The 27,454-nt window shown below is 53.0% G+C and overlaps 1 protein-coding gene across 1 annotated transcript in view; it reads right to left on the reverse strand.

Annotated features, from left to right (window-relative positions):
• Positions 1-27,454, reverse strand: part of CORO2B (coronin 2B) — a 171,469-nt gene that overhangs the window by 28,357 nt on the left and 115,658 nt on the right. The window contains exon 3 of the mRNA XM_075535272.1: positions 16-132. Within this exon, the coding sequence (XP_075391387.1) occupies positions 16-132 (117 nt within the window). The remainder of the gene's footprint in view (positions 1-15; positions 133-27,454) is intronic.

Genomic DNA, 27,454 nt, shown 5'->3' on the forward strand with positions numbered 1-27,454 from the left:
CTGGCACTCGCTCACCGAGGTGTCCTCTGAACAGGAGGCGATGATGTTGTCGATGAAGGGGTTCCACTTGATGTCCAGCACGTTGCCCTGGTGGCCGCAGACTTTGGGGTGGTTGGGTTCGATCCTGCCCGTCTGCAGAGAAGAGCGGGGGGATGGTTAGTTCAGGTGCCCTGAGGTGGCTCCCAGGAAGGACAGTCTTTCAGTCCTTAAGGATCTGCCAGTGTTCTGCTCGCTGTTGGGTCCTGTCAGACTGGCCACGCTGCTCTACAGCTCTTCCCTGTCACACTGACTGGTGGACAAGGAGCAGGCAGTGGAAAGGGGGAGCCAGCCAGCAGAGAGGGAGGGGGGCAGGGCCTGCTGGCGCCTTTGTCCAAAAGAACCCAAGGGACCCTTCTTCAAGTCAAGAAGCTTAAAGCCACTTAGAGGGGGCTTCATAGAGTGCAGAGGCCCTGGCGGTGGTGTGGTTACCCGCTGGGCTGTGATCTGAATGGTTGGCAGTTTGAAACCACCAGCAGCTCCTCGGGAGAAACATTGAGCTTTCTACTCCCACAGTTACAGCCTCAGGAATCCACAGGGAATCACTGTAAGTCAGCATTGACTCAATGGCAGCGAGTTTGGGGTGTTTTTTTTTTTTTTTCATAAAGCACAGGGGGAAATCCCATCCAACTTAATTCCAGATTTCCACAAGCTTCAGAAGCCTCCTGGGATATTACTACCCTCCTGAACAGCCAAAACTATTGGGGTGCAGCCCTGGCCCTACATTTACAAACCTACTCCCCAAGACTGGGGGCAGATACTGCCTGCATCTCCCAGGGGAGCTGACAGGTCAAGTTCAGATCAGAAGGAGTCTCCTTCCTTGTGTCCACCAAGACATTCTCATACTTTAGATGGTCCACATGTAAATGCTGTCCACCCTCCCCCAGATGTGACCTTGTGCAGTGTGTGACTTGAATGCCCGTGCTGTGTGCCCTGCGGCTGCATACAAGGCCGTTGGAGGCACACAGGTCAGCATGGGAACCACAGCTTGGCCACTTTTTAGCTCTGCGGCCTGGAGAAAGCCGACAACCTTCTCTGAGCCTCGATTTCCTCAATTCTACTGTGAGGCTAGTGACAGCTGCCTCTCCACAGGGCTGTGCCGATGAACCAAGCTCAAGTGTCTAACAAAGCACTTACTGGGGAGAGGACCCCCACCCCGACCCCCGACCCCACCACCACGGTGAAAGCTCAGCACCTGGCATTGCTACTATCATCGTCCAGGCTAGAGGACATCTCCTCCAAGAAGCCCTCCCAGATCCCTCGGGGGCAGCACGGGATTAGAGGTGTTGGTGAGCAACAGAGGAAACAGCTGCATCTTCCTTGACCCTGACCTGCCTGGCACACAGTAGGGACACAATACAGGACCCCAAGGACATGCCCTGGGCAGGGCAAGGAATGCACACACAGGAAGGCTGGAGTATGTGTGTGCTGGGGTGCAGGGGCTAGCTCCCTGCTGAGGAGCTGCGAGGTGGTAGGCGAGGAGGGGCTGGGTGGGCCTTTGCACAGCAGCTGCGGCGGGTGGGGTGGAGGTGGCAGTTGGCGGAAGAAGGGCGAGGGGTTTCACTCAGCCGCTGTCCGTCTGCGGAGAGCGGGTTTTCCAAAAGGCGAGGGAGGAAGAGCTTAGGTGTGTGCATCTGAGAGTCCCCAGTGCGATGGGCAGAGGGTGATGACAGCCTGTGCTGTGCTGTGTCCGGCCCTGGATCTCTGTCCCACCCACGTCCTGCCTCTGCTTTATCAGCTCACGCCTTCGATGCAGCAATGGCGGGGTCTGAGAGGGGCCCAGAACTTCCCCGGTGCTGCGTGCTGTGGAAACTGGAGGCTGCCGGGCAGGGGTGCGGGGAGGGATGCTCCAAGTGAATGACCAGGTCCCCCTGGGCACTGTCTGGGGCATGCGATCGGGGCGGGAGTGTCTTTCTCAGTTACTCTTGGGCTGCTGGGCCATGGTTCGTTTATGAGACTCTACGCAGAGGCTGGGCTACATGTGGCCCTGGGATCTGTTAGGGTTATTCTTCTTAGTGTCCCCCCGCCCCCCTTTAATTCTCACACCAATCCTGTAAAGAAGGTCTGAGCACATGAAAGCTCAGGGAGGGCAAGCAGCTTGTCCCAGGTCACCCGGCTGGGAGGAAAGCTCACCTTCCCACCAGATGCAACGGCCCAGGCTGAGCTGCTGTGCAGCGCTGCTCCTCCCTGGCCCGCTAGGCTCCCAGCGCCAGCATCCAAGAGCACGCAGACACTTCCTAGCTGGCAGGGCCAGACTCCCCTCCCCCAAGCCTCCATCAAGGAAAGCTGTCTCCATGAGCCTTAGGGTGCCCGGCTCAGCCCAGGAAAATCCGAGGGTCATCAGATCAATTGGGGGCATCGACCAACAGCAGCTTCCAGCCGGTAGCCTGTGGGTGGTGTGCTGGAGAGGCACAGGTGAAGCATCGCCCCTGGGGCCTCCTCAGGGTGAGGAGGTCACCTCCCTGAGGAAGGAGCCCAGACCTTTAGAAACAGAGAATGAGATGGTGTCCTGCATACGCTCAGGGAACCTCTGTTACATCACTCACCATGGAGTCAAATTCCTGTGTCTATAAACAGCGTCCTCTAAAGTCGAGCCCTGTACAACCTGCTTGCTTCTACCTGGCAACTCTGTTGGTCCTGCTCTGATGGTCCTGCCTTCTAGGAGCTAGGAGACTCTTACATGAACTTTTCTTTGAAGAGGCAGTGTCACCGCTAAAAGGAAAGGTGTGAAAACCACCGTTCCACAGAGAAGTCATGCCAGTGCAACAATGCAAATGTTAACGCCAGAAAGAAAAAACAAGCTGTATAAGAAAGCTGATACAATCACAGCGCACAACGAATTATGTGCAATAGTGACGTAGGCACAATTATATAAATTCTGGATGCTTATTTAATCAAGAGTGTGTAATCATAACATACTGGGAGGACAGAGGTAAGAAGTGTGTGTGTGTGTGTGTGTGCATGTGTGTGTGTGTGTGTGTGTGTGTGTGTAGCAAGAGCGCTGACAGCTCTGGAATCAAGCAAGATCCTCCTCTTCTATAACAGGAAGTCGGTAGGCAAATACCTATGATTCTACAATTTTTAAAAGCAAATTGTAAAAGCACAGAGTCAAGGAATATGGAGTTAAGTGAAAAAGAAACAGCTGGAAGGAGTGAAAGCAGCTGCCTTTGGGGAGCAGGAAGTGTGTGTGTGTAGGGCAGTAGGTAAGCGGGGTCAAGGGCTGAGGTTATAGGCAATGGTGGGATCGGGTACATTTTCACCACTGGCTCTCCTGGAGAAAAGGGTCCTGTTTGGTAGCCCTTGCCAATTTCCATGGGGTAAACATCCCTATTCTGGCTAACTTCATACTACCAAGGTGAGGTCACCGATGGCAGAGCGAAATAAATGCACGGCAGTGTGCTATTGTATTCCATTTCTACCACTACCGACGACACTGTTCTTAGTTGCTGTCAAGTCAGTTCCAGCTGGTCCACAGAACAGTGTTCTTGGCTGTAACCTTAAGGAATGGAGATAGCCTGGCCCTTTCTTCCTGGCCCTTTCTTGGAACTCTTCTGGGAGTTCCAAGAGCTAACCCTGAGGTGAGCAGTCGAGTGCAGACCGTTTGCACACCGAGGGTGTTAACAGCTATGGCAGATATGAACAACCTCAAGAATACAAACTCACGAAACTCAAGCCCACTGTGGTGGAGTCGATGTTGACGCATATCAACCACATCGGGCAGGGTGGAACTGCCCCTGTGGGTTTCCGAAACTGTGACTCTTATGGGAGTAGAAAGTTCATCTTTCTCCCTTCTTTTTCCCACAGAGTGGCTGGTGGTTTCGAACTACTAACCTTTTGGATTGCAGCCCAACTCCTAACCACTACACGTGAAATGCAGTAAATTAATTAGGAAGGGATGAGTTCTGAAGGTTTCGTTTCTCCGTTTCTAATATCACTGCTATCTGTAAGTTTTGATAGCTTAGTTTTTAATAAGAGGAACCCTGGCAGTAGAGAGGGATACAAATCAGACTGCTAACAAACAAGATCTATACCAGCTGCTCCTCGGGAGAAAGACGAGGCTTTCTACTCCCATGAAGAGCTATCTTCTCAGATACCCACAGCTCATACCTACAGGGTCGCTGTGAGTCACAGTGAGCTCGATGGCCATGTCTAACAACAGCCTTGCAAACCTCATGGGTTCCATAAGGTTAGCAACCAGCTTCTGTGAGTCAATACAAGCGGCCTATCTAGAAGGCGGTGTGCCTTGTAGAACTCTTGGACCTGTAGGACAACTTATGCGCTGTGCACTTTTATATCCCCATCAAATTATGGAAGTAATAGAGTGGCTGTCCCTGGGTATTCTGAAAGAAACTTGTTCTGACTTAAATTGTGAAAAATTCTCTCCCCAGCCCCACAAGTGTCTCTGTTGGCTGAGTTCTGGTTTCTGTCCAGAGGGGGTTGACTATAGACGCAGCCCAAAGCTGTCAGTCTCCAGAGCTGCTAACAACACCACCTTCTCATACCCTGCTTACACTCTCACCAATAACTATTCCTACCCTAAAACCATTAGCTATGCATTCATACTAATACAAACCACTGCCGCCAAGTCCGTCACGACTCTTATCAGCCCTACGGAGGGCTTCTGAGGCTGTAAATCTTTACAGGAGCAGACAGCCTCAGCTTTCTCCCAAGGAGTGACTGGTTGGTTTGAACTCCTGACCTGTGGTTAGTAGTCCAACACTTAGCCAACAGCCCCATTACCGTGATAGTGATTTACAAAGAGAATCCCATTAAGCCCTCCTCACAGCACATTTTATAGCTGAGAAAACAGATTTAGAGCAAGGTTTCAAACTGGTGTGTTCCGATCGGACCCACTGAACGTCTGCTCTCTACTCAGGACCAACGGAGTCATCGTAGCAAGATCGCAAGGTGTATACACAAGAATCACATGGAGAGCTACAGAAATCACTGGTTAAGACCTGGTTTAAATGTAGATTTCGATTCAGACATACACACAGAGAGAAGGGGCAAGTTCTCAGCAGGGGACTGACCTGGAATGAACTGGTTTGAAGCCCTGCGTGAGACAACCGCTTCTAAGCGTCAGAACCACGGTGGTGGAATGGTTCCCTGGTTGAGTAGCCAGCGCATGGAATCATCTCAGCGGTAGGGTTTTCAGAGTCCTCAGATTTACTTCACTGGGGACTCTGGAAGCTTCAGTTCACGAGAGCTGGGACCAGCAACAGCCTTGCTGCATGGGGAAGCCCACTGTGATGGTCAGGGATTGTGCCAACTGGACACTCGGGGGCAAGGGTAGGGGTGGAGCCCAACCCGTCAACTTGCATGTCAGTCTGGTGACACCCCCTTGTTGGCATAGCCTTATTGTACAAGAAAGGCAAGACCAAGGAGAGTTGATTCCTCTTTGGCCCTTTGCCTCTGCCAGAGCTAGATCTTGCGTCTGGTTCCTTGATTTCCTGTCTTATCGCCTCCTGATCCCAGGAGCTAGCAACCAACTACCAAAGGTGGATTCATTTGGTCGACTTCAGACCTCTGCATCCACCAGCCCGTGCTCTCTGCTTCCTCTGATTCACCATCCTGCTTTCTTTTCACTGGATTCAGTAAGTCAGAGCCTGACTCAAACCAGACTGGACGTACTGTTTTCCACAACTGTGTGAGCCGTTTCTCGATAGAAATCTCTCTCTAGAGACAACACTAACACGCACCAGTGGTTTGGCTTCTCTGGAGAAGCAGCTACAGTTGTTAGGAAGATCGCCATCCTGCTGGTGTGGGTCTCTTCCCCAAGGCCTTAAAGGGCAAACCCGGCTCCCCCTCATGGGGCTGGATCTTCAACATCCAACACTGGCCAGCAGCAAGTGTTCAGTGTGCTGCATCTTCTTAAAGAGGAGCCGAGGCTGAGGATCACATTCTATACCAGATACGCCTATGTTCTCATCCACAGTGTCAGGGGGATTAGCACAGGCCCTCTGCTTCAGGATGGTTGGGAAGGCAAATAAAGGACTTTCCTATTTGACAAGATCTTCCAGAATTTCAAAAAGGTTCTATTAGCCTTTGATTGATAACCACTTTAGGGATTTACCCCAGGCATATCAATGGAGAAGCAAGCAAGACATTTACTCTTTACAATGGGGGACACAATACTAAATGCCTACTAAGAGGCATTGCCAAAATTCATGATATTCTAATGGAGTGGAATATGATGAGGTCATTCCAAGTAATATTTTCAAATAATTTTCAAGAATTGCTCAAGATCTACAGTTGAGACCAGAAGAACTAAGTGGTACCCAGCTGCCCCCATCACCTGCTCTGAAAAGGATCCTGGATACAGTGGGAGAAAAATGTGGAACAGAACTCGCCATCGTTAAAGCCCTGAGGCTTACTGGTAGGGTAGAGGTTGGTACCTTTGCCCCTCCTCCACACCCTCCCCCCAGCCCCCACACTATGGTCCTTACTCTTTATGTCTGGAATTGAACTCAGCACATTAGAATCATCAACCATTTAAGATCCAGAGGGCAGCATTTATACCCAGAGACAAAGAGCAGGCTAGGAACGGAGGAGGGGGCCAGCGATGCGACATCGAGGGACAGCCATGAGTGAGATGAGTCAGATGCACATGAGCTGTTGAGTCGAGCGCGGCTCCCTGGGCCTTCACTTAACTCGCAGTGGGAGTTACATACTTTCATGTCAACTTGATATATAAAAGTCTAGGGGTGGAGTCTAGCCTGTCAATCAGGTCACATCTCATAAGGAGAGACCTGGGAATGTCTCCTTCTCTGTCTCCCTTCACCTCCCTGCTGGCGAGCCACGCTGAGCCCTGCCAGAGCCCTATGATGGACTATGCCATTGGATGCAGACGACCTGGCACCCCCGGCCTGTGGCCTCCCTGCATTCTGCATCTTTGCAAGTGGCAGTGTGAGTCTGAAGTGGGACTTGGGGACCAGTATCGGACTTACGGACTAGAGTTGGACTGATATCAAGAAAGCTCTTTCTTCCACACAGATGAGTGTCACTCAATGTGTTGGTCAACCCGGACTAACACACGCATAATAAAAAGCTGGTGAAAAGTGAGTATAAAGCTATGTACACAAACGATCCCCATTCTATTAAAAAGCACCCGACATGCAAGAAAACCCACCAAACTGTTGACTGTGGCCGGCAATCTCTGGCTAGTTGGATATGACTGGTTTTTGTGTGTGTGTGTGTTTTATTTTTTCTCATTTCTTTTAAAAAAATTTTTTTTAACAATTTATTGGGGCTCATACAATTCTTATCACAGTTCATACATATACATACATCAATTGTATAAAGCACATCTGTACAGTCTTTGCCCTAATCATTTTTTCTTTTCTTTTTTTACATTTTATTAGGGACTCATACAACTCATCACAATCCATACATATACATACATCAATTGTATAAAGCACATCCATACATTCCCTGCCCCAATCATTCTCAAGGCATTTGCTCTCCACTTAAGCCCCTTGCATCAGGTCCTCTTTTTTTTCCCCCCTCCCTCCCCATTCCCCCCTCCCTCATGTGCCCTTGGTAATTTGTACATCGTTATTTTGTCATATCTTGCCCTATCCGGAGTCTCCCTTCCCCCCTTCTCTGCTGTCCCTCTCCCAGGGAAGAGGTCACATGTGGATCCTTGTAATCAGTTCCCCCTTTCCAACCCACTCACCCTCCACTCTCCCAGCATCGTCCCTCACACCCTTGGTCCTGAAGGTATCATCCACCCTGGATTCCCTGTACCTCCAGCCCTCATATGTACCAGTGTACAACCTCTGTCCTATCCAGCCCTGCAAGGTAGAATTCGGATCATGGTAGTTGGGGGGAGGAAGCATCCAGGATCTGGGGGAAAGCTGTGTTCTTCATCGATACTACCTCACACCCTAATTAACCCATCTCCTCTCCTAAACCCCTCTATGAGGGGATCTCCATTGGCAGACAGTGCGATCACGAGGTGCCAAGGGACCAGGTATATGACTGGTTTTTAATCCTGTGACAATGTATAGTTAAACATGTATTGAAAAGTCATGGGGACCAGTTGCCATGGTTACTCAGACTCCGGAGACCCCGAGTGGGTCCGAGTGGAGCCAGTCCTCCTGGGGGCTTTCATGGCTGGTTAATCCTTAGCTTCTAATGAAAGGTTTTCTCTCTAGTGTCCAGCAAAAAAGTATTCAAAAAGTTAGATGCAGACTGCTTTCTACAAGGTTTACCTGTTTAAAAAGCATTTCTGGAATACAATATATAGAGGTCTGTGCTTACAGGTTTCTCTCGTCTCTTGTTACTGTAGATATTGTAGTGGGGAAACATGACACGTAGAATTGGAACGTATTACATAATTAATTGAAAGGGGGTTAGTATAATACATGCACATAAACCTGTCTTCGTGTTGTGTGTGTCTGTGTGTGCTTACGTGAGATTGTACAAACAGGTGTGTGTGTGTGTGTGTGTGTGTGTGTGTGTTTGGTGAGCATGCCCAGCTGCCTGCCTGGCCAGGCCCCCTGGGAAGGCTGGTGGTGTGGCGAGTGCTCTGGGCATCTTCCCAGGCTGCATCTGAATCCCGTGAACTGGCTGAGGATGAAGTATTTTCAAAACAACCTGCATTGCAGATTCAGCTTCCCACACTCCCCGTCACTGCAGAACAGAATTTTGTACACAGAAGCAGAATGTTTCCCTTACCTGGGGAATCAGCTTAGCGAAGCAGAAAGAACGGTCTGTGTGGGAGACAGCGCTTCTAGGTCCAGTTCTGGTTCTCACGGTGGCTGAGTGACCTTGAACACCGCCCCTCGCCTCTGGGCTGCCCAGAGGCCCTGGCCCTGGCCCCATGCCCTTTCCTATTCTCTGTGGCCGTACTTCATGCTGTGCAAGGCAAGGGACACCTGCAGCTGACACAATGCCGCGCTTCCAGGTCTGAGTGTAGGGAGTCATGGTAAGGCCAAAGTCAAAAGACCCTTAGCTCCCCTCAGTCAGTGGGTGACAGCATTCATAACCACATACAAAAAGGGAACGGTGAGAACATTGGGGCTCACAGAGTGCTGGGTCTCATGCTCTTAGGGAAAAAGGAGACCCTAGATTCAGTTGGATTCTCTGGAGGGCAGTGTATGAAGCCTTAACCAGGAGGATGAAGACAGACATAGGGGAAAATGAATCATCTGGCTAAGGGGGACAAGAGCAGGAGGCCATAATGGTGTCCAAGGGTTCACAGCCACGCGGCTACCTAAATAGGACAGGGAAAACCACAGTCGCGAAATCGTGACTCTGGATTCTTCAGAGACAAAAGCAGGACACCAGGAATGAGCTATACTTGGGACACTACACTAGAACCACTGACAAGATGAGTCCAGGGTCCTTGGATGTGACTCGTCACCCTCCGGGTATGGCTCAGTTTCCATCCAGGCACCCAGGTGAGTCTCTGAGGATAAGATTGCCCCACCCTGGCTAGCCATAGGTCTGTATGGGTTGGCATTGACCAGGGGAGTCCCAGACAACACACTCTGCCTGAGGGCAAAACGTTTTACAAGGCTAGTCCATGGAGAGCGAGGCTAGGTGGAGGATCGAGGGCTCCCTCTGTAAGCCATGGGGCCCTGGGTGTGTAGTAGATTACATGTGGGCTGCTACCCACAAGATCAGCAGTTTGAACCCACCACCTGCTCCTTGGGAGTAAGATGAGGCTTTCTATTCCTATAGAGAAGTACAGCCTCAGAAATGCCCAGGGGCAGTTCTACTTTGTCCTATAAGCTCACCACGAGTCACAATGGACTCATTGGCAATGAGCGCGTAAACTTCAGCCTTCTGCAAACCTAAGAATTAAATTCGAATACTCGGCCAAGCCAGATATAAGAGGGGGCTTTTAAAGTTTGTGGGAAAATGGAGTAGAAAAGAGAGTCGACTTTTCCCATGAACTTTTTGAAGTCTCTGGTATCTAATGTTATTTAATCCTTGTAATGACGCTATGACATTTTATTAACCCTCGATGGCCACCCTGTAACAATGCACTTTATTTTATTTTGGGTGGAATATACACAACAAAACCAGCGCCCCTTTATTTTCTACACGCATGGCTCAAGACTCACGGCCCACTAAACTCCTCATCTAGACGTTAAGAGGTGCCAGTTGGATCTCCTGTGGATAATTCTCTAAAAAGGCCCAATGTTGAAAGCAAGCACTCTTAACCAGTGGGGCTACATGTCATCTAGTGTAAAGACAATGACTCCCAGGCATAGTTGTGATCCAAGGTTCAACAGGGTAATAGGTGCCTCCAGGCTCACAGGTCCAGTAAGCCTGGTTTTCACAAGAATTTGAAATAGATCCACACTGTTTTCTCCTGTCGACCAGGATCCAGCTGTGTTGTCTTTGAGCAAAGCTGGGCACCATCCAGCTTTTCTGGTCTCCTGGAAGAGGCGCTTAGATCTGTAGTCTATTTCCTTTTCATTTTCCTCTGCTGCTTCAGGTGCCAATCATCCTGAAGGGCTGCTAGCAAGATTTCAAGGCCCCAGACACTACTCAGAACTGTTCAGGTAGAACCAAATCGCAAACCACAGTCCTGCCATCAAGTCAATGCCAACTCATGGCAACCCTTTGGGGCAGGGTAGAATTGCCCCTGTGAGTTTCTCAGACTAACTGTTGATGGGAGTAGAAAGCCCCATTTTTCTCCCAAAGAGTAGTCAGTGGGTTTGAACCTTGCAGTTCGCAGCCCGACTCGTAACCACGATGCCACCAGGGAATCTTCTCCGGTAGAACAGAAAGTTTCAAAACAATACGAGGTTAAATGCCTGGGCAGATCCAGGAAAGTATGACCCTAGATCTTAGAAGCAAGAAAACAAACCCCCTGCGGCATTTCCCTGTGCCAGGGTGGGACCATCCATCTCATGGAAGAGAAAATGCACCTCTGCATGCGGAGAGAGGGCGGCACGGGCATTTGCACTGAGCCGCCCGGTGCTGTCTGTGGCCAAGACATTGATGGGTCTGTCAGAGCGGGAAGTCAGAAATCGAACCTCAGAATTTTCTAGTAGGTCCCATAGGGATTGGCCAACAACTTTGCTGTGAAGCTCCTTACACTTGTGCTTGAAAAGGCCACCCTTGTCTCACCTCCACCTTTCCCACTCAATCTCTCCCCCTCCCCACCCCACCTAGGGTCTCCCTTACTTTGCTACATTTTAGAATCACTTGGGGAATTTTAACCCCCTCCCCCTGTGCCCAGGTTGTACCCCACATGAATTAAATCTCACTGTCTGGGTGGCTGGAGCCAGGCATCGGTGCCTATTAAATATTCCCAAAGGATTCCGGTGTGCAGCAGAGTGAGGGGACCAGGACACTACTGTGTAAGGAGTCTTGGTGCCACAGTGGGTTCTGAACTGAGCAGCTGACCCAGAAAGGGGTCCATCGTTCAAGCCCACAAACTTCTCTGAGGGAGCAGGATGAAGCTTTCTGCTCCCGTCATGGTTTCAAGGCACAGAAACTCACTAGGGTAGCTCCACCCTGGCTGGTTCTATCGGGCTATTATGGGTCAGAACTGACTCGATGGCGGTGAGTTGGTCTTTTGGACCTGCTGCTAGGTGCCCTTGAGCAGATTTTCCACTCATAACGACGCCAAGTGACACAGTAGAACTGCCGCATGGGCTCTATCTTCTGTTGGGACCGGTCCTTTCTAAGCCAAGGTCGAGGTTGGCAGTCCATCTTACTTAGTATGGGGGGAGGGGGAAGTGAGCAATGAAAGAACATAGTACACATCTAATATAGGTCAATTTGCAGACAATCCCTGTCTGCTGGTGACTGTCCCTAACACACACACACACACACGCACACACACACTCATTCATACACACGCGTCCACCTCCATCTCTGCTCAACACTCCGGTCTTTCCCTCTCCCTGACCCAACCAACAAGAACTTATATTCCCTATTTCCAGCCCTGCTCTCTTTGGCTAACTAATCCAATACACCTTTGAAGGAGCACCCTGGGGGGATGATGGGACTTCCTTGAAGGTCATGTATGTTCATATTGACAGGGGCCTTTACCAGAAAGCCTCTGAGCCCAGAGGCGTTTATACTAGCTCGATATTTCCAGCCTCTCTGCTGGGCTGTAGGGATCTAGTCTAGGTTGCCAGTATCATTAGCTTCTGAGCTAGCTGCATCGTTCTGCAGGGCTTGTGATTTGTCGCTTTTCCCTCTAGTGCCTGCCCCGTTCGCTGTTTGCTCCAATCTATCTGACAAACGTGGGTCTCATTTCCCGAAAGCATCGCTTGACTGCAGGAACTCCCTTGCTCCCAACTTTCCAATGACTCCCCATGCCCTGGGCCTTAAAAGTCAAAGCCCTTGTCCAAGCACCATGGCCACTGTTACATCAGCCGGATCCCCGGCTTTGGCATTCTTCATCAGTACGCACCTTTGATTCCTGGTTCATGCTCTCACACGGGGTCCAGACCTTGACCTCAGGGCTTCACACGATGCCTGGCACACAGTAAGCCCTGAGGCTGGGTGAGTGGACGCACGTCACCCTGTGCCTCCCACTGCTGAGCCTGTGTGCATGCTGTCCTTTCAGCCTGGAGTCCCCTCCCCTTCTCTGCATGTGCCCAGCTTGGTAACCAGAACAGATACATCCAGATACTCTCTGCCTCCTCCTCTCCAGCAGCCTGCTCTTTGACCATGAGAACTGGTGGGTCTGGGGCCAAGGGCAGCGGGTGTGATACAGGCTGCAGCTATTCTAAAGCCAGCCACCTGGTCAGAAGGCACTTCACCGAGAGCCTTCAGAGAGGTTCTCCCTGCACCACCACCTGCCCCCACCCCCCAACACAGCACAACTTCAGGATATGGTTTTCCTTCTTTCTCCTTGTTCTCTTCTCTTTTGTTTTGCAAGATGGAACAGGGTCTGCTGAGTTTTCTGCTTATGATCTCTCTCTCTCTCTCTCTCTCTCTCTCTCTCTCTCTCTCTCTCTCTCTCTCTCTCTCTCTCTCTCTCTCTCTGTGTGTGTGTGTGTGTGTGTGTGTGTTTGGTGAAGGAGCCGCTGGAATTCAGCCTCAGGATTTCTAGCCCCTCTGCAGATCTCAGCGCCCATACTTGTCCTTGCTGTTTGCCCATTTCTGGTCGTGTTGAGAAAACTCGAGGTTACAATACATGAAACACATAAACACAGGGAAACGTCAAAAGCACTCTGTCTGACAAATCTGCAGAGACGGCAACTGGGGTGGTGTTTTTAAAAAAAAACAAGAAAAGTTTTAAATTGTGAGGTAGATAGAGGCTTACCACTAAAGTCATCGATCTTGTATTAAACAATTTTAGTGACTTATTAACCTCTGCAGTAGTTTTCCTTATCCACCCCTCCCTCCTCTTTTTGATTGCTCTTCTTCCTCTTGTGAATAGGAGCTTTGGGGTGAAGAGGTTACATGTTACCCTGCTAACCACAAGGTCAGCAGCCGGAAACATGGGAGAAGGTTGAGATTTTCTATTTATGTAAAGAGTTACCAGTCTGGGAAACGCACAGGAGCAGTTCTACCCTGTCCTATAAGGTCACTATGAGTCAGAATGGACTTGATGGCAGTAAGTTTGTTTCTTTTGTTTGCTTGTGGAATAGCACCATGCCCTCACTCAGGTTGATGGAGCCCCAGTGGTGTAGTGGCGATGAGTTGGGCTGTGATCTGAATGGCTGGCAGTTCAAAACCACCAGCTCAGTGTTTCCCAAAGTGGGTGATAACCAGCCCCCCTGGAACGCTGCAATAGCAGATACCTACACTTTATCCTGGATCAGGGGCGACAGTACCAAAGTTTTTAATTGGGGTGGGGCGCTGAGTAAATTTTTTTTCTGGAAAAAAAAAGGGTGGTGGGGGAAATAAATTTAGGAATGTTCGCACTAACCTAATGCTTCCTCCTCCTTTGGAACAGAATTACACGGGGTGTTCTGGGAGGTGGGGTGTGGGTTTCTGCCCTGAGTGCTCATAGCCCATGGGGACAGAGGGACAAGCACCGCAGATTTTGAAATCAGTAAGATGTCCCTGGGGGAGGGGTCAAAGCCTGGGAGAAAGGGGGAGGGCGGGCCAGGGGGTGCTCCTGGCCGAGGGACCAGCCCTTCAAGCCCCCTTTGTCCAGCACCGATTAGGACTCGCAGGAGCTCCACAGGGCACAGTCGAAGCCTCCACAGTACTTTCAAGGCAGCGATTGTGATGGGCATCATGGCTGGTGAAGTAGAACAGCGGCAGAAGGACTGACAAGTTGGACTGACACCGTGGCTGCAGCTCTGGGCTCAAACACAAAGACCAGGGTGGCACATGGCTGAGCTGACTACACTGGATGGTAACTACCACCACCACCATCTCCGTTCGCCCACGGAGCGCTGCCTCCCTGTGAGAGGTACAAGCTCTGAAGACAGGGAGGGGAGGCAACCTGGGGCCCAGGTGGTGACTGGGCAGGATGGCAGAGGGAGCGAGTTTCCCAGTCCCACCAGTGTGTTCAAGGGCCCCACAGTGGGACGGAGCGTGCCTAGATGCTACCAGGCTAACTCTTAAGACTGGAAGAATTGGCAAGACACACCTGGTTGCATCTATGCAAGCGTGGAGGGGGCCTTGGGGGCTGGCGTTCCGACTAGCAGAAAAGCAGATTCCTGGTTCACATGGAAACTGACACGCAGGGCTGGCGTCACCAAGACTGGCACCAGTCTGCTCCTCCAGGCATAGGACGGACATGGGACCCAGGATGCAGCGCAGGCCTCTTTGTGGCCTCTCTGTGTCTTGGGCCCCAATAGGCCTCCATCCTGCAGACTCTGCCCAAAGGGCCTGCCCAGTCCCCCACTACCCATCAGCGCCTGCTCCCCAGAACCCTGCATCAGGAGAGGGCCCAGGAGGGAATCCAAATGGGAGAGGTCTCCAGAGGGGGTGCAGGCACAGATGGTCCTGGGCCAAGGTCAGATGAGTGCTCTGCGGATCAGGCCCAAGGGGCATGCCGGGTTGCCAGCAGGGGTTGCACAAAGTCCCGCTCCCGATTTGCAGGGGCGGTTGGCAAATGTAGGACAATCCCTCCTACCACTTGCCATCTGGCCAGGAGACCGAGGAGAGAAGGGGCACCCGGAAGCTCGCCCCACTGTCCACATATGTGTCTGATAGTGAGCAGAAAATGGATTTCAGGTGATTGGTGTTGCTCAGGGGGAAAGATGAGATTTTGTACTTCCGTAAAAGAATTACAGTTTTGCAGTTCTACCCTGCCCCATGGGGTCACCGTGAGTCTGGATGCAGTCCATGGCGGTGAGACGGTGCTCAGTCCACCGTTAAAAGGGTCTGGGATTTTCAGCTTAGCTCTGCCACTCTCTGGACACGCCTCCTCGCCCAGAGGGGTCTCCGGGTTCTCCCTCTGGATAGTGCACTCTCTGGCCAGGGGCAGAGACGATCACTACGTGGCATGTGGCAGCCACTGTAACCTCTGCAGTGACTGTGCCCAGCCTCACCCTGGCCCCTGAGCCCTGGGAAGCAGCCCATCAGAGAGAGTAAATGCAGGGACGTGGCCGCCTTGAGCTGACCGCTAAAGCTCATTGGGCTGCAGAGATCCGAGCGCCTGGCTAAGTCCCTGAGAGCAGGTATCCAGAGAGGATTCCCAGAGGCCATGGGAAGGTTAATCCCACAAACGCGGGCACATCTGCCCCCCTGCCCACAGCACCCGGTCATATGCCAGCAGCCCTCTCACCGGGCTCCTGGTTGCTTGTCTGGGGCTCTGCCATAATTACACCCAAGGGGCAGCACATCCAGAATCTTCCTGATGGATCTGGGGGCAGTTGGACATCTAAGTCCAGGTCCTCTTGTGAGGACTCTTCCACTGTATGCTGTGCTGGGGGGGGGATACAGCGCCTCATCTTCCATGGGGGCTCCTCACTAGCCAAGGAAGGAGGCAAGGACTGGGTATGGTCAGCCTGGCCCCCCTGCCCAGGCTGGCCAGGGGCTAAAGTCACGTCCTATCCCCAGCCCTCAGGAGCTGTCTGGGTGTTGACCTGGGCTCTGAGTCTGACTCAGAGCACCACCCCTCGAACTCAGGAACCCCCCACTTCTTTTCTGCTTCCTATGAGTCCTATGCTTGCTACCAAGAACCCTGGCAGAGCCCACTCTGGCCCCTCCCTCATCAGATCCAGCTCAGGTGCTTGGACTTTTAAGGGTTCACTCACCCCTCTCCCACCTGCCTCCACTCTCATCCTTCTGTTGCTCTGCGTGATGCGGTCACACGTCCCCAAACTGTCAAGCAAATGATCCGATTTTAATGGTCTGCCTCAGATCCTAATAAAATACTGACATCTTCCCAAACCCCAATGCGCTGACATCACCCAGATGGCTTTTCGGGCCTGGAGGATACAGAGCATCTTCTTCGGAGCATCAGCCTCGGACTGAGAGAGGGCGGCCCCACCACGGGTGTCTCCCTCAGCCCCTCTCATGACACTCACCCCGAGAAGAGCCTGCTCTGGGGCCCCTGTCTGTAGCCATCCTGAAGAACTGCAGGGTGCCTACCCGCAGCCTCTCAGAATCTCTCAGTGCACGGCTTCTAAAGAGACTGGCCACTGCTTTCCTGGAGCTTCATCTGTCAGACCTGACCCAGCTGGGGCTTCCTCTGTTAGTCACGATGACCAAATGGCCCACACAACTCTGTCCATTTCACAGGTGAGGAAATCAAGGCCTGGGGAAGTGAAGGCCAAGCCAGGTTTCAAGCCAGGTCTGTCTCGCTTCTGAACTAAAAGGTAAGCTATGGTCTTGTTCTCCAAATAACCCCCCGGGCCTGGAATCGTGCCTGGCACATGGGAGGTCCCTGGTAAACTGTCATTAAATTCACAATGCCGTATGTAGTGGGGTTAATCAGTGTCCCACATATAGTTGCGTAGGTTGTGCACTGTACAACTTGAGGGAGTACCACTCTTACATCCTGGACCCCCACCATGGCATGGTCCTGTTGGCCTGCCTCTCAATCCAGTACACCTTGGGATTGTTGGCTTGACTGTACAGGAGCTGGTTTTGCCTCCCCTCCTACACCTTACAAAGAGAATCAAGACTTCCCAGGAGAGTGAAGGAACACAGGTCAGCCTAAGAAGTGTCAGTCAGGCTCCTGACGTCCTCTGACCCCAAACCCAATGTGGTCTAGATTCAGGGCTCCACGGGGCCTCATACGATATGGCGATGCTGCTTCTGCATCTGCAATGAGGCTGGCTCCCCGAGTGTCATTGCATCCGCCTGAGTCACCCTCCCACCTCTTTGGGGTCACCCATTCATTGAGGGCATATAGGCACCGCAGGGACCTGACGCCCACTGCCTGCCTTGCATGAGCATCACCGAGGACTCAGTGTTGGACATGTAGAAGCTGGTGAATTGGGGTTATGTTGTACTGTGTACATTCTCAACACCAACAAAATAAGTCAGGTCAATTCAATATTTATCACTCTGTCATTTGCATGATTTAGCATCTGTGGGCTGGCAGAGGACTTCTGGCAAGACTGGCTATCTTGGAGACCGTGATCTTGAGACATCAGTACCCTCACAAACGGCCTTGAAAATGAGAGACAGAATCATAATCCTTAGCTGTTCCATCCCATTTAACCCTGAGCCTCCTCCCGACTCTTACGTGCTGAGGGTGGGTGGCCTCAAGGACCAGGGTGGGGGAGAAAGAAGACATCGTACTCTAAGCTCCCAGAAATTGGAGGTCTAGATTGGACTCTGCTCACACTGCTCCCCGGGCATGACTTTCCTTATGAGACCCTTGGCCCCCCGGCCTGGTGCTAACAAAGTATTCAGTAAGTGTAACCTAGGAACCCTGGTGGCATACTGGTTACATGTCGGGCTGCTAAGTGCAAGGTCAGCAGTTCCAAACCACCAGCTACTCTGAGGGAGAAAGACGAGGATTTCTACTCCTGTAAAGAGCACTAACAGGGGGCAGTTCTACCCTGTCCTATAACAGGTGGAATCAGTTCAAGGGCACTGAGTTTGGTTTCTTGATAAATGTTAGCTATTGTTATTATCTGCAAAATGAGGGATGGTTCCTCCCCGCACCCCTACACCCCACCTCCACCCCCAGCCCCTCTCCTCCCTGCTCTTCACACACACCTGGGACAGCACCCTCCCTGCACTGCGCATTTCCGCCAGAGGGGGAGCCCTTGATGGCAGGGCATTGCAGAATCTACCCATACACTCCCTGACACTGGGCTCCCCAAGTGTCTGCTGACCAGCGCTCAAATACCAGGTCCCTTCCAGCTTGGACAGCCCACGGTTCAGTGTGGACGCCCTCCCACCCGCTCACCAAACACAAAGGCCCCTCCCCAGGCTCCGGTGGATCAGCTGAGATCCCTCCCTTGACGTTGGGCCTGCTTTGTTCTCCTGCACCCACAGCACCCACGAGATCGCCCGGCACGCAGCAGCACGCAGCACACGCTCAATAAATATTAGCAAAGAGGCACTGGGTGAGCCAGAGTGGATGAGCGAGAAGCAGGTGACAGGGCCAGGATACACTGGGTCTCTATCTGGTTTCCCGGCAACCCAGGGCTGTGTTTTCTCCTCTGATTCGCAGAGGGTACTTGGTACCCAAGCCCCGCCCCTGCTGAACCCTGAGTTGTACAGCACTGAACCGCGGGCTGTGTGCGTGGTGTTGGGGCCTCTCCAGGGGAGGCGTTGGGGGCAGATCCTCCATCGTTGGCACGACCTGTCCCCACCTTCCCACGCGGGGCCACTTTGTCCTCCATGAGCGCCCAGCTGCTCCACCACCACGCGTGGTGGGCTCTGGATGAGGGTGGGCGGATAGCGCGCCCAGCAGTAGAGATTGGGCTTTCTGTCCCCAGAGCCCCAGCTGCCGGTCGCAGAGCCTGCAAGCTGCTGTGTGGACATTGCTGGCTCAGCAGTCTTCTCAGGCTGGGCAGGAATCCGGTCTGGGTGTGTTTGTTGTTTGTTTGTTTTGGGGGTGTGTGTAGCAGCCTATTGCGAGTGTGGAGTGTGCAGTACCACAGTGGGGGTGGGGGCTGCAGGGACCGTGACACGGGGGCAGTGGGCGGTGGGTGGGGAGGCCTCAGCTCCTGTGCCCTCCTTGCTTCCACAGGGTATGAGCTCGTTAATGTATTTCCGTTGCACAGATTGACCTAGCCAAGGGCACGCCAGGGAGATGCAGCAGCAAAGCCAAGGGTGCCACAGGGCGTTGGATGAGTAGGCTAGTCTAGTAATGACTTTGGCTTTAGGAGTTACAGGTTTGTAAACATTTTATTTGAGTTTCACCTTCCACCGAGGTGTCTTTTACCGAATTTTCTCACTGCCATCCAGTCAATGCTGACTCACAACGACCCCCTGTGGGTTTCTCAGACTGTGTCTGCCGGAGTAGAAAGCCTAGTCTATCTCTCACAGAACTGATGCTGGTTTTGAACTGCTGACCATGTGGATTGCAGCCCAACCACTACACCAGAGCTGTGACCACTACACCAGAGCTCCATTTCCCCTGTTTTAGAGATGGGAAAACTCAGAAGCGCCTCAGAAGGACCTCACCTGCTCTGTCCCCAGACCTTGGCTGACACCAGGGAACTCCTCAGTGTGCCCCCAAAGTGGGCAAGAACACCCCCCGGGAATGATCTGGGGGTAGGGGTGGAATTCAATCTCATCAAGTCAATTCTAACTCATAGCGGCCTCACAGGATAGGGTGGAACTGCCCCTGTGAACTGGACACTGTTAACTTTTACCAGAGCAGAAAGCCCCATCTTTCTCCTGAGCAGCAGCCGGTGGTTTTGAACTGCTAACTTGACAACCCAGCCTGTACCACTGTGGCACCAGGGCAGATACCCACACTTTACCCTGGATTAGTGATTATAAAAATAATCATTGCTAGGGGGGGTGCTGAGTAATTTTATTTTCTGAAAAAGGGTGGCAAGCCAAAGGATTATGGGAAGCTCCCGTTGAGAGGCTGCCCCTCCTGCCCTCAGGGGCTTACACTCTTCCTGGGAAGATGAGCTACGCTGGGAGGAGGGCATGTGACAGAGCCCCAAGCTGACCTGCAGCAGAAAGGGAATCAAGGCTGTTTCTCCACCTTCCAAAGTGCCCTGAAATCCTCAGCTGTGGCAGGAGAAGCCCATGCTGTGGATAGGATGGGGGCTGGTAAGAACACGCCGATTTGTGCTGGATCAGAGTGCTTTTGCTATCATGGCGGGCTCGCTCATCTTTACCTTCCACTCTATTTCCCAATTACAGCATCATTGTTCCAGCCTGGGACCTGACCCACACGAAAGGGGTGGGGAGATTTCCGTCCTTCGCTCCAGACCCTCAGATCTTTCTGCCCTAAAGGATCTCCGACACTCAACGTTCAGCCGTTAGAGACTCCTTCCTGTGGCGCTGCACTGCTGTTAGCATGTCAGGACCACCGAGAAGGGTATGGAGGGAGATGCTTTCCATCACTGTCACCCTGTAGTGATGAACTCAGACCGCACTCGTTGCCACCGAGTCGATGCCGACTCACAGCGATCCTGGAGGCAGATGCGAGGGGAAGGACAGGAGGGAGTGTGGGAGGTGGGGGGGTAGGGGGGAGATAAGAAAGGGAAACGGTGGCTGGGGTCAGTGCACGCTATCGACACAGTGTCCCACAGCCATCCGAGTCTACCATCAGAGTGAGGTCCAGGAGGGTGCAGGCAGTGGGGAATGGCCATGCCAGAGTCATGCCCACGTCTCCAGACACCCAGATGAGCGCCCAGGGCCAGCCCAGTCCTGGAGACCTTGCTCACAGGAAGCGCTGATACAATACCCCAGTGTGGGGGTCTGGGCATGCACGCACTGCTTCTGCCCCACGTTAGACACTGGTGAGGAATGCGGCATTCCTTCTTCCGGGCCTTACCTACCTTCCTGACGTGTGTGCAATGGGTACCCCCACCCCCTCTACGGAATGCCTCAGAAGCGGGGTCCGCAGTTCCAAGGGCTGAGTTTTACCTGGAAAGCCTGACCTGGCCAAAGGACCACCGTGTGGTCAAGGAGGAAGCGGCACTACTGCAGTTCGACCAGCAGAGGGAGGCAGCCCCGCTGCTGTCAGCGCATCCCGCATTCTATACAGCGTGCGTGCAGAGAGCTTCGGGGGATGCTCCTTGTGCCTGCAGCCCCTCCCTGGGCTCAATTCACGAGAGAACGCTTAGGTGGAGATGAAAATCTGCCTCCTCGTAACATTTGCTGGAAAACTCCTGTTCTGAGGACTACACAGAAAGCCATCCACTCTTTTCTCAGCCAGTTCGTGGGGGCAGGGCCCCTTTCCCACGGTGCTGTGTGACTTCCGGAAATGTGCTTTCCTCCTCTGGTCTCTAGCTGTAACATGTTGGGGTGAGCCCTGTCTCCCTTTCACGTGATGTCTGAACAGCAGAAGAGGAAGACTGTACTTGCCGCTCCCCCCTGCGACCCGCCCCCAGGGTTAGGTGCCCAGAGCTGACTAGCTCACAGCATCCCTTTTCCTTTGGGCCCTGGGCTCTCCTGATTGTGGGTGCTCATCTGCCCAAATGCCTCCGTCCCTCAGCCACGGCTGGCACCCCTAACTGAGGGCGCCTTGCCCACGCTTCCCTGGGGAGGCGGCACACAGGTGACCGAGCTCAAAGCTCTTGGCTCTCACAGCCCCACCTCCACATGGTCCCATCATGTATGCGCATGCTCACCTGAGTGTGTGTATGTGTGGGTGGGGTGGGGGCAGGTTCGGCTGCCACGGAACATCTGCCTGGTTTTCTGTCTCTCTCCACCTTCTTCCAGGGTTTGGTGGCACCTATTAATCTCACTTCCAAAATGGCATCCTGTTGGCTGAACTCACTGCCCTTAGACACCATTGCCTTAAAAGCATTTCTCTCCTTCCTTCCTAACTTCCTCCCTCCCTCTCTCCCTTTCTTCCTTCCCTCTTACTCTGACTGGGTACTGGACCTGTGCTCAGGTGTTACAAGGAATCAGAACTGAGCTCTGATGGACCAGAAAGGACAGGGAACTTGAGAGACACACACAGCTCACAGCGCCGGGAAAGGGCAGAAAGAGGAGGAGTCCAGTCGGCCTGCAGAGGGCGGAGGAGTAAGACTCAAGAGGAAGCGGTAAGTGTGGATGGACAAACATCTTCTCATCCCCCTTAAGAAACCTACAAAGACATTGTTCACTCCAGTTACAATGCCCAATGAAGGCAGCGAGGAAACAAAACACACGTACACACGCAGCAACTGATCCTAAGTCGCAAGTGCTTCACGTACCCACTGTCCATCAATTTGCTCTATGCTAATAGTAACCAATCTATGACCTGGCTTATTTTGCGCATGAACGAGGTGGTAGGCATGGCAGCAAGGGTTGTGGGGCCTCCCCTCCCTTGAAGAGGGTCTCCAGATGCCCTCTGCTCTCCCTTCCCCCCTGCATGGCCTGCATCCAGCTGCCCCGTAGGCCTGCCTCTCCTGTGGAGCCAGCAGTCCCCTGTTCTGGGTCTCCATGCTCCTGTCCTGCTGCCGTTGGTGGGAAGGGAGGAAAGAAGATTCTAGAAGTGCTTGGAAGAAGTGTGGCTGAGTCTGATGACATCCTGAAGTGAGCCAAGCTGGGCCTGAAGCCCCCCACCCCACCCCACCCTTGGCTCCAGGCTCCCAGCACCTTATCAGGAAGCCCGAGCTTCAGTGACTCTCCAGCCCCGGAGGACAGGGCCTGCCCTGAGAGCCTGAACCAGGGCTTGCAGCATCAGAGAAGAGCCCTGGAGGCGGCTCTGGGAGGGAGCTCTGAGTCAGCACGGGGCAGGGGTGGTGAAGGCGTGGATTCTCCAGACACACAACCCGGCCTTAGCCAGCTTTGCCCCTTCCAGGCCGCCTTCTCCTCGGGGAATACTCCACAACTGAACTTGTCACCGTATACATCAGAGCATCGGAGTGAGTGTTAGCTCTCTGATCCTATTTTCCAAACAACAACAACAAAAATCAGCGAATGGATGGTCTGAAAATAGAAGAAAAAACAAAACCCCACAGAAAGCCCCTTTGGTGAGGCTGCCGAGTTTCAACCGAAAGCCTGGTCTTGGGAGCCTCTCTCTAGGTCAGTCAGCCAGGGGCGCGGTACAGATCTATTTTCCCACCCCCGATTTTCATATGGGAAGCTCATTTCCACCGAGGGCCTCAGCTTCTGACATTTGAGTAGTGAAAAAAAAAAAAAGATGGGAACGTTGGGACCTGTTGGTGAGGAGTGTGACCACAGCTGCATTTGGGTGAGTTCCCTTTGAAACTTCCGTTACAGCCTCAGCTGAAGGAAGTTGTTTTCCCTGCACCATGAAAGCTTCGCCAACACGACTTTTTAAACACGTGCCTTGTATTCCAGGCAGCCCTGGTGGTGTCGTGGTTGCAAGTCGGGCTGCTAACTGCAAGGTTAGCAGTTCAAAACCACCAGCAGCTTCGAGGGAGAAAGATGAGGCTTTCTACTCCCATAAAGAGTTACCATCTCAGAATCCCACAGGCGCAGTTCCACCCTGTCCTCTAGGGTTACCGTGAGTCAGAATGGGCCCCCTCGACGGCAGTGAGGTTTAAGAAGGTGACAGTAACAGCCCTTGCAGCCAAGTCTTTGCACACGTTGGTACTTGTGCGGACAAAATAAATTCTTATCCTTGAACTTGGTGCATTCAGAGGCTTTCAAGGATGCTTTGACAATGCATTTGAATGTCTTTCCAAAAGTGAATGAATTTGCCCTGCTCCCAGCTGCTCCAGAGAATGGCATTTCTCACCATCCATCACAACCACGCAGGATGAGGGAAATCTTAAAGTGTGCTGGTCGGGCGAGAGATAATAGCGCATTGTTCTCACTAGCCGGTCACGGATGCCGAGTGCGGCCGACAGGACCCATGTGCTCTTTGGACGCCTGCATTTCTGGGAGAACTACTTGGTTATACAAATCATGACTCCCACCCCACCCACCTCGTGGAGCAGTCATCTTTTTCTTAATGGTTTACAAGAGTCTTTTGTACACTGGAGGCACCCGGGCTCTGTGCTGACCGTGTCACATCCATGGCCCCTGCTCACTTTACGGTCCTTCTGTAGGAATGAGTGATGCTTAGGAATTCCTACTGGGTCTGCTGATCTGGTTCCCTGCGACCCAAACCACGCCAGCTGCCCCCGAGTCTGTCCTCGATGGTGGCAGCCCCCTGTGAGTCAGAGCACGCCTGCGCATCAGGGTGACCTTCGAGAAGCTGATCGCCAGGCCTTTCCTCCAAGTTGCCTCCTTGTGGCTCGTAACTCAACTCTGAACCTTCGGGGCCGCCCAGGGACTCCCATCTACTTCCTTATCAAATTGCTTATGTACCCACAATGTTTTCCACTGTCTGCGGTTTCTTTGTTGCCCCCTCCCACCCCCACTCCCACCCCCACCCTCGTAGTAAGTTCATATTTACTTACTATTTACTATTTACATATTTACCACCCCTTTAGTAAGTTCATATTTATTTTCTGAAGCCCAGGGGTATATATCATAGCTAGGTGGGGGACAGCTTCACCCACTGCTTTGGGGTGGGGCCACTCAGCGAAACACCAAGAGTCAGGGTCAGTCAGGGCAATGGAGTCCTCTCCTGGCCCTGGCCCACTCCTGTGGTCCAAGTTTATGCAAGTCATTGTGGTTCCTTTTAGAAAGCGCATCCCACCTCCCAGGCAGCAAACCGAGCAGCCAGTTCTCATTGGAGGGGCCGTCGCCTGCAGGCAGAGCTGGGTGGGTTGAAGATACCCACGTGGATCCCAAGAGATGAAGCAGAACCCGGCTTCCTCCCGGGACAGCCAGTGAACCACGGCCCGGGCTTGAACAAGGCGCCCACTTCTCAAAGCCCCGTCCTGTCCTGGGCTGTCTAAGGGACGTGTGACCACCTCCCTTGTGCTTTTCTCGTGTGTAAGCTTGGCTCCCACTGTCCCTGGAAAAGAATATAAACTCCTGGTCATAGTGCCCAAGTTCTGGGTGATCCAGCCCTGGCCTCTCTCTCCAACTGCATCTCCCACTTGTGCCTGCCCACCCAGGATGCTCCATGGACAGCAGTATCCTTCTGCCCCTGGGCCCCAGCGCATGCTGTTCCCTCTCCCAGGACACGCTTCCCTGCAGGTTTTACAGACTGGACAAGGTCTTTACAGGTCTTCTCTGTCTTCTCAGCTGGTGGTTTCTGGGGCACATTGAGGTGGGGCTCAGGAGCCACATGTTGTGGGTGGGGGATCCAGTGCTGCCTGGCTCAGGGTCAGGGTGTCGGGCAGGTGAGTCTTGAAGGAGTGGTGGAGCCATGGTCTGATGAGGATGAGGATGATATCGACTGAAGTCAAATTGGCTGCCACTCATGGTGACCTCTAGTCTAACAGAACCACACATGGCCCATCCCCGTACATCATCATCACGGTCACTTGATTGCTGGTGAGTTTCTGCCTGGGTGGCCCCTGTCAGTTGACGGCGCTCCCTGAGCAGGCAGAATGGGTGCCACAGGGTTTCCAAGGCTGTGACCTTTGGGAAGCAGGTTGCCAGGTGTCTTGGGCAAGGTCTCCTCTGAGTGGGTTTGAGCTGCCAACCTTGAGTGAGTGGTCAGGCACCGTGCAGGCACTCCTTGGTCTAAGGGAGGAGCTCCAGCAGGTGCAGCACTAATTGCTCCCTACTGGTGGCCCTTGCCCCTCTCATAACCCTGGGAGGCATTGGGAGGGGAGGGCTGACTCGCGCAGAGTCACACAGCTGGATCCAGGCAATTCTGAGATTTGAACCCATGTCTGCAGGACTGTTAAACCATGTGTATCCTCAGACTCCCTGTGCCCAATGAGAACAGGGAGATCCCCCACATCTAATACCCAGAACCGATCCTTGAACGTTGAACTAAAATTATCCCATGAAACCATCGCTAAACAGCAGTGTATCCCCACGCACGGAGACTGCTTGTCCTGAACACGGTGCTCTCTTTGGGCGTTCGCTGACAGCGGTCCATCTACAGAGCAAGGATGGGCTGCCAACTGCAAGGTCGGCGGTTCAAGCCCACTAGCTGCTCGGCGGGAGAAAGGTAAGGCTGTCTTTACTGGTAAACATGCATGGCTTTAGATATCCCCCTCCCCCCCAGAGTCGCTATGGGACAGCATGACTTCATGACAGCTAGTTTTGGCTAACCCCCCTGCTGTTGCGGTGAATCACCGTGGGTAGGGACAGAATGGTGACATGCTGCGCAGGAGGCAGCTGATGTCACTGAGCTGTGCATGGAGAAACTGTGAAGGGATGGAGCTTGAAGGGATGGAGCGTTGAGTGAGTAGCTTGCCACCCAAAAGAAACATAACATGGTTTATTTTTTAATAAACTATGTGCGTTCTTTCATAGATATTTTTGCTCCGTTTAACTTAAGGATGTGATTGTACTAGTGTAAGATGTAAATGACCATGCGTGAGTGGAGGGGGGGCTTGTCCACCCCTAAGGGGCTGCTCCCTTGGCTCCTCCTTAGCCCTTCTCCAGCCCCATGCCGCTGACTTCCTGTTGCCCAGCTCTGCCATCCACATCCGGGCCATGGGGGCAGCTCTGCCTCGCAGTGACCCTCGAGGTCAGGCAGACCTGCCCCATGGGCTTCCCGGGTGAATCTCGGTGGCAATCATCGGCCATGTCCTTTTCCTGAGGGGCAGCAGGTGGGCTCAAACTGCCAGGCTGTTTGTTAGCCAGCAATCACTTCACATTTGCGCCACCAGGTGCCTTTCCAGCTGTCCAGGAAGGGCCTTTCAGGGAGGCGGATCCACTATCACTGGTCACTTCCTTCCCTTTGTCTGGGATGCCACCGGAGGGGTCAGCTTGGCTGGAGGAAGAAAGGACGTTCCCGCCAGCTGGAAATACATCTGCCCCCCTTGAGTCCCCCTCACCCTGCTCTCTCCCACCCCCCCCCCCCCCGTCCCATGGAAGCTCAGCATAGCTGGGCGATGGGATGGCCATGATTCCCCTGAGCAACACTCCACCTCGTGTCCTACAAACGGGGCGCTCCCTCTACTTGTGGTGCCCGTAGGATCCCTTGGGCTGGGTATGCAACCATTCGGCCCGCTTCTGCCATCCTCTCATCCGACGGTGCTATGAACACTTGCTGCGGATCAGGTCCTGTGGCTGCTGCACAGAATGCCCAGGCTCTGCTGATGCCCCTTCCCCAGCACCAACTATGGAAGCACTCAGCGCTGACAAGTACAACACCCTCTCCCCCCATGCCAACTCACAGCGACCTTACAGGACAGGTCTCCCCCCACACCCAATGCCGGCTCACAGCGACCTTACAGGACAGGTCCCACCCCTCACCCCCCTAATGCCAACTCACAGTGACCGTACAGGACAGGGAAGAACTGTCCCGGTGGGTTTCTCAGACTGTCACCCTTTAAGGGAGTCAAAAGCCTCATCTTTCTCCAGAGGCGTGGCTGGTGGTTTTGAACTGCTGGCCTTGCTGTTAGCCCAACTGTAACCACTCCGCTTGCCACCAGTGCCCCTCCGGCAAGCACAGTAAGGTGTC

The sequence above is a fragment of the Tenrec ecaudatus genome, chromosome 17 (assembly GCF_050624435.1).
Source record: "Tenrec ecaudatus isolate mTenEca1 chromosome 17, mTenEca1.hap1, whole genome shotgun sequence".
NCBI lineage: Eukaryota > Metazoa > Chordata > Mammalia > Afrosoricida > Tenrecidae > Tenrec > Tenrec ecaudatus.